This window comes from Cervus canadensis, chromosome 2 (assembly GCF_019320065.1).
Source record: "Cervus canadensis isolate Bull #8, Minnesota chromosome 2, ASM1932006v1, whole genome shotgun sequence".
NCBI classification, from domain to species: domain Eukaryota; kingdom Metazoa; phylum Chordata; class Mammalia; order Artiodactyla; family Cervidae; genus Cervus; species Cervus canadensis.
Genome location: NC_057387.1, coordinates 77,136,362 through 77,154,134, shown reverse-complemented (window position 1 = coordinate 77,154,134; position 17,773 = coordinate 77,136,362). Strand labels below are relative to the sequence as shown.

The window sequence follows — 17,773 nt, the reverse complement described above, 5'->3', positions numbered from 1 at the left end:
TCCATGATCCATTTTGAGTTAATTTTTGTGAATGGTGTAAGATCTGTGTCTAGACTCATTTTTTGCTTGTGAATGTCCAGTTGTTTCAGCACTATGTGGTGAAAAAACTATCCTTGCTCCTTTGTAGTGACTTTGCTTCCTTGTCAAAGATCAGTTAACTACACATAGGAATCAACTGGGCTGTATTTCTGGTCTCTGTTTTCTTTCATGGGTCTATAATGTCTATTCTTTCACTGATACCACAGTGACTTGATTACTTGATTATTTACAGCAAGTCTTGAAGTTGGGTAATGTCAGTCCCCCAACTTTGTTCTTCTCCTTCAGTATTATGTTGGCTATTCTGGGTCTTTTGATTCTAATATAAACTTTAGAATCAGTATGTCAATATCCACAAAATAACTTGCTGAGATTTAGGTTGGGATTGCGAGAAACCCAAGAAGACGGTAGGAACTAAGAGAGGGTATCAGAGGGCAGACAGACTGAAACCACAATCACAGACAACTAGCCAATCCGATCACAGGGACCACAGTCTTGTCTAACTCAATGAAACTAAGCCATGCCGTGTGAGGCCACCCAGGACGGTCGGGTCATGGTGGAGAGGTCTGACAGAATGTGGTCCACTGGAGAAGGGAATGGCAAACCACTTTAGTGTTCTTGCCTTGAGAACCCCATGAACAGTATGAGAAGGCAAAAAGATAGGACACTGAAAGAGGAACTCCCCAGGTCGGTAGGTGCCCAATATGCTACTGGAGATCAGAGGAGAAATAACTCCAGAAAGAATGAAGGGATGGAGCCAAAACAAAAACAACACCCAATTGTGAGTGCGACTGGTGATAGAAGCAAGGTCTGATGCTGTAAAGAGCAATATTGCATAGGAACCTGGAATGTTAGGTCCATGAATCAAGGCAAATTGGAAGTGGTCAAAGAGGAGATGGCTAGAGTGAACATCGACATTCTAGGACTCAGCAAACTAAGATGGACTGCAATGGGTGAATTTAACTCAGATGACCATTATATCTACTACTGTGGGCAGGAATCCCTTACAAGAAATGGACTAGCCATCATAGTCAACAAAAGAGTCCAAAATGCAGTACCTGGATGCAATCTCAAAAATTACAGAATGAACTCTGTTCGTTTCCAAGGCAAACCATTCAATATCACAGTAATCCAAGTCTATGCCCCGACGAGTAACACTGAAGAAGCTGAAGTTGAACAGTTCTATGAAGACCTACAAGACCTTCTAGAACTAACACCCAAAAAAGATGTCCTTTTCATTATAGCGGACTGGAATGCAAAAGTAGGAAGTCAAGAAACACCTGGAGTAACAGGCAAATTCGGCCTTGGAGAACAGAATGAAGCAGGGCAAAGGCTAATAGAGTTCTGCCAAGAAAATGCACTGGTCATAGCAAACACCCTCTTCCAACAACACAAGAGAAGACTCTACACATGGACATCACCAGATGGTCGACACCGAAATCAGATTGATTATATTCTTTGCAGCTAAAGATGGAGAAGCTCTATACTAGGTCAGAAAAACAAGACAAGGAGCTGACTGTGGCTCAGATCATGAACTACTTATTGCCAAATTCAGACTGAAATTGAAGAAAGTGGAGAAAACCACTAGACCATTCAGGTATGACCTAAATCAAATCCCTTATGACTATACAGTGGAAGTGAGAAATAGATTTAAGGGACTAGATCTGATAGACAGAGTGCCTGATGAACTATGGATGGAGGTTCATGACAATGTACAGGAGACAGGAATTAAGACCATCCCCAAGAAACAGAAATGCATAAAAGGAAAATGGCTGTCTGAGGAGGCCTTGCAAACAGCCATGAAAAGAAGGGAAGTGAAAAGCAAAGGAGAAAAGGAAAGATATACCCATTTGAATACAGAGTTCCAAAGAAGAGCAAGGAGAGATAAGAAAGACTTTCTCAGTGATCAATGCAAAGAAATAGAGGAAAACAACAGAATGGGAAAGACTAGAGATCTCTTCAAGAAAATTAGATATACCAAGGGAACATTTCATGCAAAGATGGGCTCAATAAAGGACAGAAATGGTAGGGACCTAACAGAAGCAGAAGATATTAAGAAGTGGCAAGAATACACAGAAGAACTGTACAAAAAAGATCTTCACAACCAAGATAATCACGATAGTGTGATCACTCACCTGGAATGTGAAGTCAAGTGGTCCTTAGGAAGCATCACTATGAACAAAGCTAGTGGAAGTGTTGGAATTCCAGTTGAACTATTTCAAATCCTGAAAGATGACGCTGTGAAAGTGCTGCACTCAATATGCCAGCAAATTTGGAAAACGCAGCAGTGGCCACAGGATGAGAAAAGGTCAGTTTTCATTCAATCCCAAAGAAAGGCAATGCCAAAGAATGCTCAAACTACCACACAATTGCACTCATCTCACATGCTAGTAAAGTGATGCTTAAAATTCTCCAAGCCGGGCTTCAGCAATATGTGAACCGTGAATTTCCAGATGTTCAAGCTGGTTTTAGAAAAGGCAGAGGAACCAGAGATCAAAATGCCAACATCTGCTGGATCATCGAAAAAGCAAGAGAGGTCCAGAAAAACATCTATTTCTGCTTTATTGACTATGCCAAAGCCTTTGACTGTGTGGATCACAATAAACTGTGGAAAATTCTGAAAGAAATGGGAATACCAGACCACCTGACCTGCCTCTTGAGAAACCTATATGCAGGTCAGGAAGCAACAGTTAGAACTGGACATGGAACAGCAGAGTGGTTCCAAATAAGAAAAGGAGTATGTCAAGGCTGTATATTGTCACCCTGCTTATTTAACTTATATGCAGAGTACATCATGAGAAACGCTGGGCTGGAGGAAGCACAAGCTGGAATAAGATTGCTGGGAGAAATATCAGTAACCTCAGATATTCAGATGACACCACCCTTATGGCAGAAAGTGAAGAAGAACTGAAGAGCCTCTTGATGAAAGTGAAAAAGGAGAGTAAAAATGTTGGCTTAAAGCTCAACATTCAGAAAATTAAAATCATGGCATCCGGTCCCATCATTTCCTGGGAAATAGAGGGGGAAACAGTGGAAACAGTGTCAGACTTTATTTTTCTGGGCTCCAAAATCACTGCAGGTGGTAACTGCAGCCATGAAATTAAAAGACGCTTACTCCTTGGAAGGAATGTTATGACCAACATAGACAGCATATTAAAAAGGAGAGACATTACTTTGTCAACAAAGGTCCGTCTGGTCAAGGCTATGGTTTTTCCAGTGGTCATGTATGGATGTGAGAGTTGGACTATGAAGAAAGCTGAGCACTGAAGAATTGATGCTTTTGAAGTGTGGTGTTGGAGAAGACTCTTGAGAGTCCCTTGGACTGCAAGGAGATCCAACCAGTCCATCCTAAAGGAGATCAGTCCTGGGTGTTCATTTGAAGGACTGATGTTGAAGCTGAAACTCCAATACTTTGGCCAGCTGATGTGAAGAGCTGACTCATTGGAAAAGACCCTGATGCTGGGAAAGATTGAGGGCAGGAGGAGAAGGGGATGACAGTGGATGACATAGCTGGATGGCATTACCAACTCGATGGCCATGGGTTTGGGTGGACTCTGGCAGTTGGTGATGGACAGGAAGGCCTGGCGTGCTGTGACTCATGGGGTCGCAAAGAGTCGGACATGACTAAGAGACTGAATTGAATTGAACTGAATGTTTATTTTAAATCTTACTTCTACTTGCTTTGTCACTGTGGATGGATTTTTTTTCTTTTTCTTTCTTTTTTTTTTTTTTTTACCATCCCCATGCCTTAGATATCTTATGTGTAAGATAGGAGCAATAATAGTGATTTGTAATAACACCTGCCATGCTAAAAAGTACCCTTTGGGAAAGTTGCTCAGTTGTGTCCAACTGTTTGCGACTCCATGGACTATGCAGTCTGTGGAATTCTCCAGGCCAGAATACTAGAGTAGGTAACCTTTCCCTTCTCCAGGGGATCTTCCCAACCCAGGGATCAAACCCAGGTCTCCCGCATTGCAGGCAGATTCTTTACCAGCTGAGCCACAAGGGAAGCCCTCAAGTACCCTTTAGATGTTAGCTATTATCATTGTTATTATTGTATCATTGTCACCATTGTCATTATTACTAGTACCACCACTGGGAGACATAGTTTATTCAGAGGCACAGAGCTAGAGGTGGAGTCAGCAGAAATGGAATTTTTTTCTCTCTCAAACCAGGTTATGCCCCTACCTCCCACTCACCACTCTGCCACTTCAGCCTTTATCATCTACAAAAGGACGGAAAGAGGGATGAGAAAGCTTCCATAGTTCAAACACACATTGTCACAGATATTGAATCAAGCTACTAAAAAAAAATTAGTTAGAAAAAAAAATTGAAGTGGACACATTTTAAAAATCTTATTGGTTTTATTCACAGTTCATAAATTGGGTAGCATCCCATCTAGCAGATAGAAAGGAGTTTCAAAGAATTGTATGTAATCCAAGACTTTTACAGGTAGAAAGGGGCAGGACAGGGTTGTTCCTAGCAGAGTAGATTGTTTATTGCAAGGTCACTTTCCTTTAGGGGACAGCAAAGGTCTATCAAGCAGATTACCTCACTAGTGCTGACCAGCTAATTCCAGACTGACTGGTTTACGAATTCACTCCTGTTGATGGTTGCTTTAGATTGCTTCCATGTCTTGGCAATTTAAACAATGCTTCATTGAACATTGGGGTGCATGTATCTTTTTGAATAAAGGTTTTCCTCAGATATATGCTCAAGAGTGAAAGACTGAAAAAAATGTACAACCTTAAAGCTCTATTTTCAGTTTTTTCAAGAAATCTCCTTATTGTTCTCCATAGTGGCTATGCCAATTTATATTCCCACCCACAGTGTACAGGAAGGTTCCCTTTTCTCCATACCCTCTCCAACACTTATTGTTTCTAGATTTTTTGGTGATGGCCATTATGATTCCAAGAAGATGTGGTACATATGTACAATGGAATATTACTCAGCCATAAAAAAGAAAAAAATGCCATTTTTCAGCAACATGGATGGACCTAGAGACTGTCATACTGACTGAAGGAAGTCAGACAGAGAAAGATAAATGTCATATGATATTGCTTATATGTGGAATCTAAAAAAGAATGGTGCAAATGAACTATACAAAAGAGAAAGAGTCACAGATGTAGAAAGCAAACATGATTACCAGAGCAGGTAGGAGGAAGGGATAAGCTGGGAGATTGGGATTGACATATACACATACTCTAAATAAAAGAGATGATTAATTAAGATCTACTGTATAGCGTCAAGAACTCTAGTCAATACTCTGTAATGGCCTATATGAGAAAAGAATCTAAAAAAGAGTGGATATATGTCTATGTATGGCTGACTCACTTTGCTGTACAGCTGAAACTAACACATTTTAAATCAACTATACTCCAATAAAAATTTTCAAAATAAAAATAAAAAGAGTCTACTCCCGGAAGAGGTTAAAAGTATAATTAAGTTAGGTGTTAAGTCTCAGTTTGGTGACATGGACTTACTTCAAGTGACTCCACTTTGGACCTATTTTTTCTTTTTTAGCAGTATTAATAGCCAGATTTAAATGTAGAAGCCAAATTTCTTTGTCAGGCATTCAAATTCAGTCAGTATCAGCTGTCTGCTGTCAATTGAAAAAAATGAACACCCTAAAAACTGAGAATTATATTTTATTTGGTTGACTTACTGAGGACTTAAGCCTGGGATGCAGCTTCTTAGATAGCTCTGGGGACAGTTCTGAAGAGATATGGGAGGGGCCAGGATATATAGGCGCTTTACCAAAAAAAGCCCATGGGACTACCCTGGTGGTCCAGTGGTTAAGACTGTGTGCTTCCAATACAGGGGATGCAAGTTTAATCCCCTGTTGATCAACTAAGATCCCACATGCCACATGGCACAACAAAAAAATAAATAAAATAAAATCCAATTACTTACTTTTAGAAAGTCCCCCAAAACCAAATGAACAAAAGAGACCAGGTAGTAAGAACATCAAAAGATTACTGCTAATTAAAGAATGATTAGATATATAAAGTTAATGAATTTAGTGCTTTTCTATATATGAGAAGATGCAAGAGTCTGGGCATAATGAAGGTATTCCTTTGGTATGCAACTTAACTATTTAGGGCCAGTATTTTGTTTTTATCTCCATCCTGACTCTCCTTAGAGTGTGCTGTTGGTGAGGTGGGGCACGGGGATGTGGCTGCAGTGGCTGTTGTCTTGATGGCCACAACATCTTTTGTTTACTGTTATGGCTGGTGACATTCTTAGTCCACACTGCCCCATCCAGTGCTTCTGTAGCTGCCCTTATGGAAGCAGACACTATTCCAGGAGGTACAGACCTCACAAGCCCATGTGGTAGATCATGACATCAAAGCCCAGGGAGGTGAGTGACTGACTGCCTGACAGCTAGCTAGCAGCAGAACTGATATCAGGTCCAGTTTACAGATTTCCTCTGCCTTGGACTGTTTTCACTGGGAGCCTCAAGTGTTCTCTGAAAGAAATGACTAGTCTAAAACCTGCAGTAGCCACAAGTGCTGGGTGTAGAACAGAGAGTGGGTCCCTTTGTGTGGCCCATGAGCTTGCTCCAGGAGGATCCAGCTAGTTCTGGGAAGAGAATGGATTATAGCCAGGGGCTTGTTAACAACACGGGTGATAGCAATGATTTAGACATGCGTTTTTATTTTATTTTATTCCAGTCACAGAATGCTTTTGTGTTGTTTCAGCCAAATGTTGTTCTGATGCTTCCAGTCTTTGCCAAACTGAGGACCAGACCATTTGCTTGTTTTACTTACTAAGTGAGCAGCTACAGATGGCAAATAAACGGACCATTATTTTTTATTAGTAAAAAGTTAAAACGAAGTTCCCTGTGTTTATGGCAAGGCTCCTTTGTTAAGTGAAAACAAAGATTTGTTTACATTTCCTTTGTTCTTCCTGGAAACATGCTGCTTGAACCAGCTACTACACTGATTTCAAGATGCCTTATAACCCTTGTTTTTGTTTTTAGGTAAATATGATTTAGAGCTACACAGACAAATTAACTACTCTTGCCAGCAATGTGCTAGTTATGTGACTTCAGACAGGTGGCCTCACCTCTCAGATCTCCTGTTCTGTAAACTCAGGACTGAACTCAGCCAGGAAACTAATCAGTTGGATGGATAATCATCCCCCACTTTTTTTTTTCTTTTTTTTTTTTTTTTTATTAGTTGGAGGCTAATTACTTCACAACATTTCAGTGGGTTTTGTCATACATTGATATGAATCAGCCATAGAGTTACACGTATTCCCCATCCCGATCCCCCCTCCCACCTCCCGCTCCACCCGATTCCTCTGGGTCTTCCCAGTGCACCAGGCCCGAGCACTTGTCTCATGCATCCCACCTGGGCTGGTGATCTGTTTCACCATAGATAATATACATGCTGTTCTTTCGAAACATCCCACCCTCACCTTCTCCCATAGAGTTCAAAAGTCTGTTCTGTACTTCTGTGTCTCTTTTTCTGTTTTGCATATAGGGTTATCGTTACCATCTTTCTAAATTGCATATATATGTGTTAGTATGCTGTAATGTTCTTTATCTTTCTGGCTTACTTCACTCTGTATAAGGGGCTCCAGTTTCATCCATCTCATTAGAACTAGTTCAAATGAATTTCTTTTTAGCGGCTGAGTAATATTCCATGGTGTATATGTACCACAGCTTCCTTATCCATTCGTTTGCTGATGGGCATCTAGGTTGCTTCCATGTCCTGGCTATTATAAACAGTGCTGCGATGAACATTGGGGTGCACGTGTCTCTTTCAGATCTGGTTTCCTTCGGTGTGTATGCCCAGAAGTGGGATTGCTGGGTCATATGGCAGTTCTATTTCCAGTTTTTTAAGGAATCTCCACACTGTTTTCCATAGTGGCTGTACTAGTTTGCATTCCCACCAACAGTGTAAGAGGGTTCCCTTTTCTCCACAGCCTCTCCAGCATTTATTGCTTGTAGACTTTGGATAGCAGCCATCCTGACTGGTGTGTAATGGTACCTCATTGTGGTTTTGATTTGCATTTCTCTGATAATGAGTGATGTTGAGCATCTTTTCATGTGTTTGTTAGCCATCTGTATGTCTTCTTTGGAGAAATGTCTGTTTAGTTCTTTGGCCCATTTTTTGATTGGGTCATTTATTTTTCTGGAATTGAGCTGCAGGAGTTGCTTGTATATTTTTGAGATTAATCCTTTGTCTGTTTCTTCATTTGCTATTATTTTCTCCCAATCTGAGGGCTGTCTTTTCACCTTATTAGTTTCCTTTGTAGTGCAAAAGCTTTTAAGTTTCATTAGGTCCCATTTGTTTAGTTTTGCTTTTATTTCCAATATTCTGGGAGGTGGGTCATAGAGGATCTTGCTGTGATTTATGTCGGAGAGTGTTTTGCCTATGTTCTCCTCTAGGAGTTTTATAGTTTCTGGTCTTACATTTAGATCTTTAATCCATTTTGAGTTTATTTTTGTGTATGGTGTTAGAAAGTGTTCTAGTTTCATTCTTTTACAAGTGGTTGACCAGTTTTCCCAGCACCACTTGTTAAAGAGGTTGTCTTTTTTCCATTTTATATCCTTGCCTCCTTTGTCAAAGATAAGGTGTCCATAGGTTCGTGGATTTATCTCTGGGCTTTCTATTCTGTTCCATTGATCTATATTTCTGTCTTTGTGCCAGTACCATACTGTCTTGATGACTGTGGCTTTGTAGTAGAGTCTGAAGTCAGGCAGGTTGATTCCTCCAGTTCCATTCTTCTTTCTCAAGATTACTTTGGCTATTCGAGGTTTTTTGTATTTCCATACAAATTGTGAAATTCTTTGTTCTAGTTCTGTGAAAAATACCGTTGGTAGCTTGATAGGGATTGCATTGAATCTATAGATTGCTTTGGGTAGAATAGCCATTTTGACAATATTGATTCTTCCAATCCATGACACGGTATGTTTCTCCATCTGTTTGTGTCCTCTTTGATTTCTTTCATCAGTGTTTTATAGTTTTCTATGTATAGGTCTTTTGTTTCTTTAGGTAGATATACTCCTAAGTATTTTATTCTTTTTGTTGCAATGGTGAATGGTATTGTTTCCTTAATTTCTCTTTCTGTTTTCTCATTGTTAGTGTATAGGAATGCAAGGGATTTCTGTGTGTTAATTTTATATCCTGCAACTTTACTATATTCATTGATTAGCTCTAGTAATTTTCTGGTAGAGTCTTTAGGGTTTTCTATGTAGAGGATCATGTCATCTGCAAACAGGAGAGTTTCACTTCTTCTTTTCCTATCTGGATTCCTTTTACTTCTTTTTCTGCTCTGATTGCTGTGGCCAAAACTTCCAACACTATGTTGAATAGTAGTGGTGAGAGTGGGCACCCTTGTCTTGTTCCTGATTTCAGGGGAAATGCTTTCAATTTTTCACCATTGAGGGTGATGCTTGCTGTGGGTTTGTCATATATAGCTTTTATTATGTTGAGGTATGTTCCTTCTATTCCTGCTTTCTGGAGAGTTTTAATCATAAATGAGTGTTGAATTTTGTCAAAGGCTTTCTCTGCATCTATTGAGATAATCATATGGTTTTTATCTTTCAATTTGTTAATGTGGTGTATTACATTGATTGATTTGCGGATATTAAAGAATCTTGCATTCCTGGGATAAAGCCCACTTGGTCATGGTGTATGATTTTTTAATATGTTGTTGGATTCTGTTTGCTAGAATTTTGTTAAGGATTTTTGCATCTATGTTCATCAGTGATATTGGCCTGTAGTTTTCTTTTTTTGTGGCATCTTTGTCTGGTTTTGGAATTAGGGTGATGGTGGCCTCATAGAATGAGTTTGGAAGTTTACCTTCTCTGCAATTTTCTGGAAGAGTTTGAGTAAGATAGGTGTTAGCTCTTCTCTAAATTTTAGTAGAATTCAGCTGTGAAGCCATCTGGTCCTGGGCTTTTGTTTGCTGGAAGATTTTTGATGACAGTTTCGATTTCCTTGCTTGTGATGGGTCTGTTAAGATCTTCTATTTCTTCCTGGTTCGGTTTTGGAAAGTTATACTTTTCTAAGAATTTGTCCATTTCATCCAAGTTGTCCATTTTATTGGCATAGAGCTGCTGGTAGTAGTCTCTTATGATCCTTTGTATTTCAGTGTTGTCTGTTGTTCATCCCCCACTTTTAAGTATAAGTTATTCATGAGAAAAAGAAAAAAAAAACCTGACAATAACAGAAACTTTCATATGCTGCTTGCTGTGTGCTGAACCCTGTTCAAAACACTGTGTGTAATTAATTTAATCCACACAGTAACCCTATGAGTATGATAAAATTTTTGTCCTAATTTCACATATAACAAAACCTGAAGCACAGAGAGGTTAAATACCTTGCCCAAAGTCACACAGTGGATAAGCAACAGAACCAGGATGTAAATTCAGGCATCCCAGTTTCAGAGCCTGTGAGGGTTGATTTCATCTGGTGGATCAGCCCATACTAAATTGTTTTCAATAAACTTGAGTACAGCTTCAGCGAATACTGGCTTCCCTGATGTCTCAGACTGATGACAATGCAGGAGACCTGGGTTTGATTCCTGGGTCAGGAAGATCCCTTGGAGAAGGGAATGGTTACCCACTCCAGTGTGTTTGCTTGGAGAATCCCATGGACAGAGGAGCTTAATGGGCTATAGTCCATGGAGTCACAAAGAGACATGACTGAGTGACCAACATTTTCACTTTTCAGAGAATGGTTGAAATACTCCACCCAGCTACAGTACTCTGTCCCTGGGCTGATCTATGTTCCTAGGAGAAAAAAATTGAAGAACTATGTGTCTGTGAGTGTATCATGCAAAGTAACTGGGCTTTGGAAGCAAAAGAAGTTGTTAAGTTCCTGTTCACCCTTTTATATTTTATGCTATGAGGGCCAAGAAGCTTGCTGGGATTTTAGTAGCAACTGCCTATTGGGGTGGGGATGGGGGGAGACAAAGAAATAAAGTAGAAATGGGTTTTTTTTCTTGAGTAAAATTCAGCATTCATGTTAACCACTGAGATGCCTGGCACCCAAAAACTGTTGTCCTGTCCTCTGGGGAGTGAGGTTGATAATTGGCTGGCTTTGATATTTAAAGTAGGTAGAAATCTGGGGGGAGAGCCAAGCTGTGGGAGTACCTGAGAGATGGTACACCTCTTGCCACTGAAGACACCCCTCCAACTCAAAGCTGGACCTGTGACCTTGAAAAGACAGGAAACAGGATGTAGCTTCAAAGAGAAGGGCCTGCAGGACATTATCAGGTCAAGTGAGGTACTTGGCTTTGGGAGGGAAACCATAACAGCAGTCAGAACGCATGGCAAAATCTTAGACCCATTCACCAGATAATCCTGGCCAGAGGCAGAAGGAAGCTCACAACCCTGCCTGTATGTGGAAATGGGTAAACCCCAGCTCTTCTTTCAGGAAGAAATTTGAGTTCTATCCCCACTCCTCAGTGGAGCTGAAGCTACCAAAGCCATCTGATGGAGTGGAAAGTGCTAGGTTTTGGAACCAGGGAAAGCTGAACCAGAGCTTGGCTCAGTTATGTGACCTTGGACAAGTCACTTGACCTCTCTGGTCCTATGTCTCCTCATTGTTGAGTGGCTATAACAGTTCCTCCTTGGCAGGGTTGTTGGACAGGTAAATATTAAGGTAAAGCCCCTGGCATATGGCAGGACTTAGAGTCTGTTTGTTCTTACTACTGGACTAACCAGCTGGCACAATTGAACTTCGTCTACCTGCTTGGCTGAGCCTGAGGACCCAAAGCTGTTAGTGTTGGAAGCTTGGGGTATAATGTAGACCTTACCGTGTGACCACAAGGCCAATCAGCTAATCTCTGAGACATCTCCTTATCTGCAGCCAGGCGTTGTGATTTCTGTGCCTTTCCTACTTTGCATGATTGTTAGAGGTTAACAGGAGACTAAGTAAAAGCATTATACAGAAGTTACTATAAAAATAACAGAGGGACTTCCCTGGCAGTCCAGTGGTTAAATCTTTGTCTTCCCCTGCCGGGGGTGCAAGTTCCACCCCTGGTTGTGGAGCTGGGATCTCACATGCCTTGTAGCCAAAAAAACAGAAGAGAAGTAATACTGTAACTAATTCAATAAAGACTGTAAAAAATGGTCCACATTAAAAAAAAAATCTTAAAAGAAATTTAAGAAAAATAAAAATAATAGAACATTGGTTAACATTTTTGAGTGCTTACCTTTTGCCATGGGGCTTCCCTTGTGGCTCAGATGGTAAAGAATCTGCCTGAAATGTGGGAGACTGGGGTTCAGTCCCTGGGTCAGAAAGATCCCCTGGAGAAGGGAATGGCAACCTGCTCCCTTGAGAATTCCATGGACAGAGGAGCCTGGCGGGCCACAGTCCATGGAGAGTCGGACACGACTGACTAAAACTTTCACTGTCACCTTTGCCATAGCTAGTTTAAATATCTTTAAAGTCTCTCCTGATTTAATTTTAATCCTCTCACAGTTTTGTCAGGTAGAGTCTTCTTTATTACTTCTGTTTTTTAGTTGGTTAAACTGAGGTATAGAAAAAGTTAAGTAACTTGCCCAAAGTCACCCAGGATAGTGGGGACAGACACTGGATTCCAATACAATCAAATTCCAGAATCTGCCCAATGAAGCATTAATCACTATGCTTATATTGGCATTGTTGTGTGATGGCTATTTCTATGTTTCTTTTTTACAGAGAGTGCATAGTTATCCATTCTTTAGGTTCCCAATAGAACTGTAAAGTCATTCCAATAGCTACAGAAAACCACCTGTAGACTAGTTTCTACACTCTGACCACACCTCACACATCACACATGTGAAGGATAAATGCCATTCACATGCATGACTCATTACTGTGGCACTGCCCAGACTTTGACATGCTCTCTACCCAATTTTTTTGTGGGAAATTAAAGCAAATAATGAATGATTTATTGTTGGACTTCATGAAAGCATTTACAGTCATCTGAGTGGTTAAATTAGCCAGCTGTTGTTGTTCAGTCACTAAGTCTTGTCCAGCTCTTTGCAATGCCATGGACTGCAGCATGCCAGGCCTCCCTGTCCATCACCATATCCCAGAGCTTGCTCAAACTCATGCCCATTGAGTCAGTGATGCCATCCAACTATCTTATCCTCTGTTGCCCTCTTCTCCTCTTGCCCTCAATCATTCCCAGCATCAGGGTCTTTTCCAGTGAGTCAGCTCTTCACATCAAGTAACCAAAGTATTAGAGCTTCAGCTTTAGCATCAGTCCTTCCAATGAATATTCAGGGTTGATTGCCTTTAGGATTGACTGATTTGATCTCCTTGCAGTACAAGGGACTCTCAAGAGTCTTCTCCAGCACCACAGTCTGAAAGCTTCAGTTCTCAACCTTCTTTATGGTCCAACTCTCATATCCATACATGACTACTGGAAAAACAATAGCTTTGACTATACGGACCTTTGTCAACAAAGTGATGTCTCTGCTTTTTAATACACTGTCTAGTTTTGTCATAATTTTTTAATTTCATGACTGCAGTCACCATCTGCAGTGATTTTGGAGCCCAAGAAAATGAAATCTGACTCTGTTTCCACATTTTCCCCATCTACTTGCCATGAAGAGATAGGACCGGATGCCAAGATCTTCAGTTTTTGAATGTTGAGTTCTAAGCCAGCTTTTTCACTCTCCTCTTTCACCTTCATCAAGAGACTCTTTAGATCCTCTTCACTTTCTGCCATTAAAGTGTTATCATCTGCATATCTGAGGTTGTTGATATTTCTCCTGACAATCTTCATTCCAGCTTGTGCTTCATCCAGCTGGGTATTTCACAAGCTGTACTCTACATATATATTACATAAGCAGGGTGACAACATGCAGTCTTGACGTACTTCTTTCCCAGTTTTGAACCAGTCCATTGTTCTATGTCGAGTTGTAACTATTGCTTCTTGTCCTGCATACAGGTTTTTCAGGAGGCAGGTAATGTGGTCTGGTATTCCCATCTCATTAATATATCTCGCATCTTATCTGGGAGATATCTCATCTTAGATTATCATATCTGAGAAGCTTTCAGACATCTCATTCCCATCTCAGTTGGTTGTGATCCACACAAAGGCTTTAGCATAAATTAGCCAGTTAGATATCTCAAAAACAAGTTGTCAATAAAATTCTATTAAATTCAACAAATTTACTGTGCTCTGCCTGTGCTACCATACGCTTAGGCACTTGTGGCTATTTAACTTAAATTTAAAAATTCAGTTCCTGGGACTTCTGTTGCAGTCAAGTGGTTAAGACTTTGCCTGCCACGCAGGGTGTTCAGGTTCAATCTCTGGTCAGGGAGCTAAGATCCCACCTGCCTCGTGGTCAAAAAACCAAAATGCAAAAAGCAGAAACAACTTTGTCACAAGTTCAATGAAGACTTTTAAAATGGTCCACATAAAAAAAAAAAAAAAGACCTCAGTTCTTTAGTCAGTATAATCCTATTTCATCTGCTAAATAGGTCAACTTGTGACTACTAGCTACTGGTTACACAATGCAGATTACAGAACATGTCCATGATAGCAGAAAGTGCTACTGGATAATGCTGCACCCAGATGGTAGGATACTCTGAGAATGCAGTGATGACCAAAACACTCTGCCTGCCCCTAAGGGCTTTCTGCCTAGCAGTGAAGACAGCTGCTTAGTAAGTCATCCCAGGTTGTGGTGGGGGAAGGACAGAGGGCAATGGGAGGTATTGAGGAGGGGGATCTACTGGAGATTGAATGGTCAAGAAAAATGAAGTCAAAGAAAACTCCATATGTCTTATTGAATAATTGACCAATTTTTAAACTTTGTTGTACTTAGTTTTTAAAAATTTAACTGATTATTTACTCTGCAACTGGATTTCATAACTAATATCAATATGATATTTAAAATATCATTGAAGAATAAGCTTAAAATTTATTCAATATTAAAATGTTTAATGTAATAAATCTCAGAATAAGCCAAATGCAAAACAGTATGATTCCATTTGTGTGAATTCTAGAACAGGCAAATTAATCTCTGATGGTAGAAATCAGAGCTATAGTTGCCTGGCATGGGGGAAGGGTCGTGAGTAGGAGGAGTGATTGACTATTAAGGATCTTGGGGGTACTTTCTGGGATATTGATAATGTTCTGTTGTTCTATACCTTGATAGGGGCATTGGTTACACAGGCACATGCATTTGTTGATACTAGAGGAGAAGTGTAAATTAAGATTGATACATTTTATAGAATGTAAATTATATCTCAATTAAAAATTGAATGCATGAAATTATTTTTTATAATGTGTTGTGGTTGACATGAGTAACATTGTGGAAATAGTTTCATAGCCTCATCATTTTGTCTGCCAGCAACCTGGCCTTCATAACCCTTATTGTATCATCACTGGCAGGGAGATCTTTAGCATCCTTCCTGATCTTGGGCCATGTAGACATAAATATGCTCCTACTTTCCCAGTGTTTCATGCTTTCTCTCTTATCAAAAGTGGGCAAGCTGGTAGGATCTTTGCCAGAATGTTTAGAAGGATATATTTTGGGGTGAGGAGATTTGAGGTGAATTTTGCTTCTTTTTCTTCTTCACTGTATCATTTGCACTTGTAACAAGGAGCATGTATTATTTTTTATTACTCTGAAACACAAAAGTTCATTATGTCTTGACCTGGAAAGTCCATTTATCCATGGGTCCTCCATAGTCATTTGAAAACCGGGTTTTATTCCACAGTTAGTAACACATTTCCTTCCAAGCAGCAGGATCGGTGGGTGGTTGTTTAGCAGTCACGGGTCTCAATAAATGACTAACTTCATGCCTCGTCTGTCTTCACCGTGCTGCTCCTGTTAAGTCTCTCCGTGGTCTGGGACACGCAGAGTGAATTTGGGTCTCTTGGAGGTGGTCTGCCCCTCTCATCTGCCTGCTTCTCTCTGTACGCACAGATTCTTACCTGACCCTCGATGAGCCGATGAATAACATCACCACGTCCCTGGGGCAGACGGCTGAACTGCACTGCAAAGTCTCGGGGAATCCACCTCCCACCATCCGCTGGTTCAAAAATGATGCCCCTGTGGTCCAGGAGCCCCGGAGGATCTCCTTTCGGGCAACCAACTATGGCTCTCGACTGCGGATTAGAAACCTTGATACCACAGACACAGGCTACTTCCAGTGTGTGGCGACAAATGGCAAGAAAGTGGTTTCTACCACCGGAGTCTTGTTTGTCAAGTTCGGTAAGCAGCTTCCTACAGAGGATGACCTTTGACTCTCAGCCTCCATGGGTGTGAGGAGGGATGGAGAAATGAGCGTGTACTGGGTGTGCCCAGCATCACAGAAGCTGATACACTTGTACCCATTTTAGAAATAAATAAACCAGCCGTTAACTACCATGTTCAAGGTCACCCAGCCAGTAAACAGCAGAGCAAGAGCAGGGTCCAGATCGGTCTAACCTCAGCTCCAATTCTACATCACCACACCAGTGAATTCTTCTCAGCAAGGATGTTCCTTGTCCAGAGAAGTTGGGACGATTTCTAGCACACGTGTCCCGTTTTGGTCCAGCTGGCATCAAAGACCCTGCCTGTGGTTGCCTCAATGTCCTTGTGTTCATTCAGCCTCCCGCTGAAACTCCCTGTATCTCACGATAATGCCTACTCTGCTGACTCATTTTTCAACCCTGGTCTTAGCATTTTTCAGGCTCTGAACCGTGGGATAATCTCATTGGTTATGTTTTTTCCTAGAGGTGGCTGGGGGAGCTGGAGCAAAATAATAAATTCCAGAAAAATAAATATCACCTTGGGGTGGTTGAGAACTTTAGATTGTAATGGTTTGACTGTACTGAAGCTTACCCTCCAATAACCCAGGCTGACTGTTTCTTTTGTTTTTCTTTCATTTCTTCAGGCCCCCCTCCCACTGCAAGTCCAGGATCTTCGTAAGTACTTACATCTTCTTCTGTGTCATTTTCAAGGGTTTCTGCCGAGGTTGCTAGGGCAAAGGCCGTTTTGTCCTCTGCTTGGGTCAAAACACTGTGTTCCCAGATTTCATTCCATTTTGCCCTACCCTCATTCCGTTTTGCTTTTTCTTTGATATGAAGATTCACAGGAGACCAGCACTGGCAGTAATCTCAATTGTGGTAATGTTGATTCTGAACAATCAAAGCAAAGAATCTACTTACATGTACTATTTTCAGATTAAACTAACATTTAGTTGCAATGGATTTGTTGCAATGGATTTGGTAAAATCAAACCAAAAAATGAAACAGTGCTGGCTTAGGAACCTATACTGTAGCCGTTGCCTCAAAGGGTCTGTTCTTCATTTCTGCAAATATTCCTGATTCTTTACTTATTGAGCAGGTCATCTGCTAGGTGATCACTTTTTTCTTATTCCCTTTAAAGAACTCAGAGGCAGAAGTTTTGACTTGCAGAGGAAAAGAAAGCCCTGTGTCTGGATGAGAGTTATGTTTGTTTCATTTTGAGTCTCAAAATCCAGTTTCTTTCACTGACCCTATTGTTGATGCATTTTTCCTTTTCTGTTTGAGAGAATCTCTTCTTTCATTCTAAGAGCATTCACTTGGGGCATTTTTCTTTATGTATATTTTTATTTGAGCAGGGGTGGGGGATGACCTGCTTATTCAAATCCTTGATCTGCAAGAAAATGTATTTCATATTCTGTGGATTTCTTAAGTAAAACTCATTGGGCTCTGCCATGAGAGCATCCAAATGCCTGACCTAGACTAAACCAATGGCAAATACAACAACCGCTTAATTTGCTCTAATCCCCTCTGTGCCTCTTAATTA

General features: G+C 40.7%; 1 protein-coding gene across 3 annotated transcripts in view; it reads left to right on the top strand.

Annotated features, from left to right (window-relative positions):
• ROR1 (receptor tyrosine kinase like orphan receptor 1) overlaps positions 1-17,773 on the top strand; it is a 455,574-nt gene that overhangs the window by 299,308 nt on the left and 138,493 nt on the right. For all 3 annotated transcript variants that reach the window (XM_043461091.1, XM_043461092.1, XM_043461093.1), the window contains 2 exons: positions 15,926-16,213; positions 16,878-16,908. In XM_043461091.1, the coding sequence (XP_043317026.1) occupies positions 15,926-16,213; positions 16,878-16,908 (319 nt within the window). The remainder of the gene's footprint in view (positions 1-15,925; positions 16,214-16,877; positions 16,909-17,773) is intronic.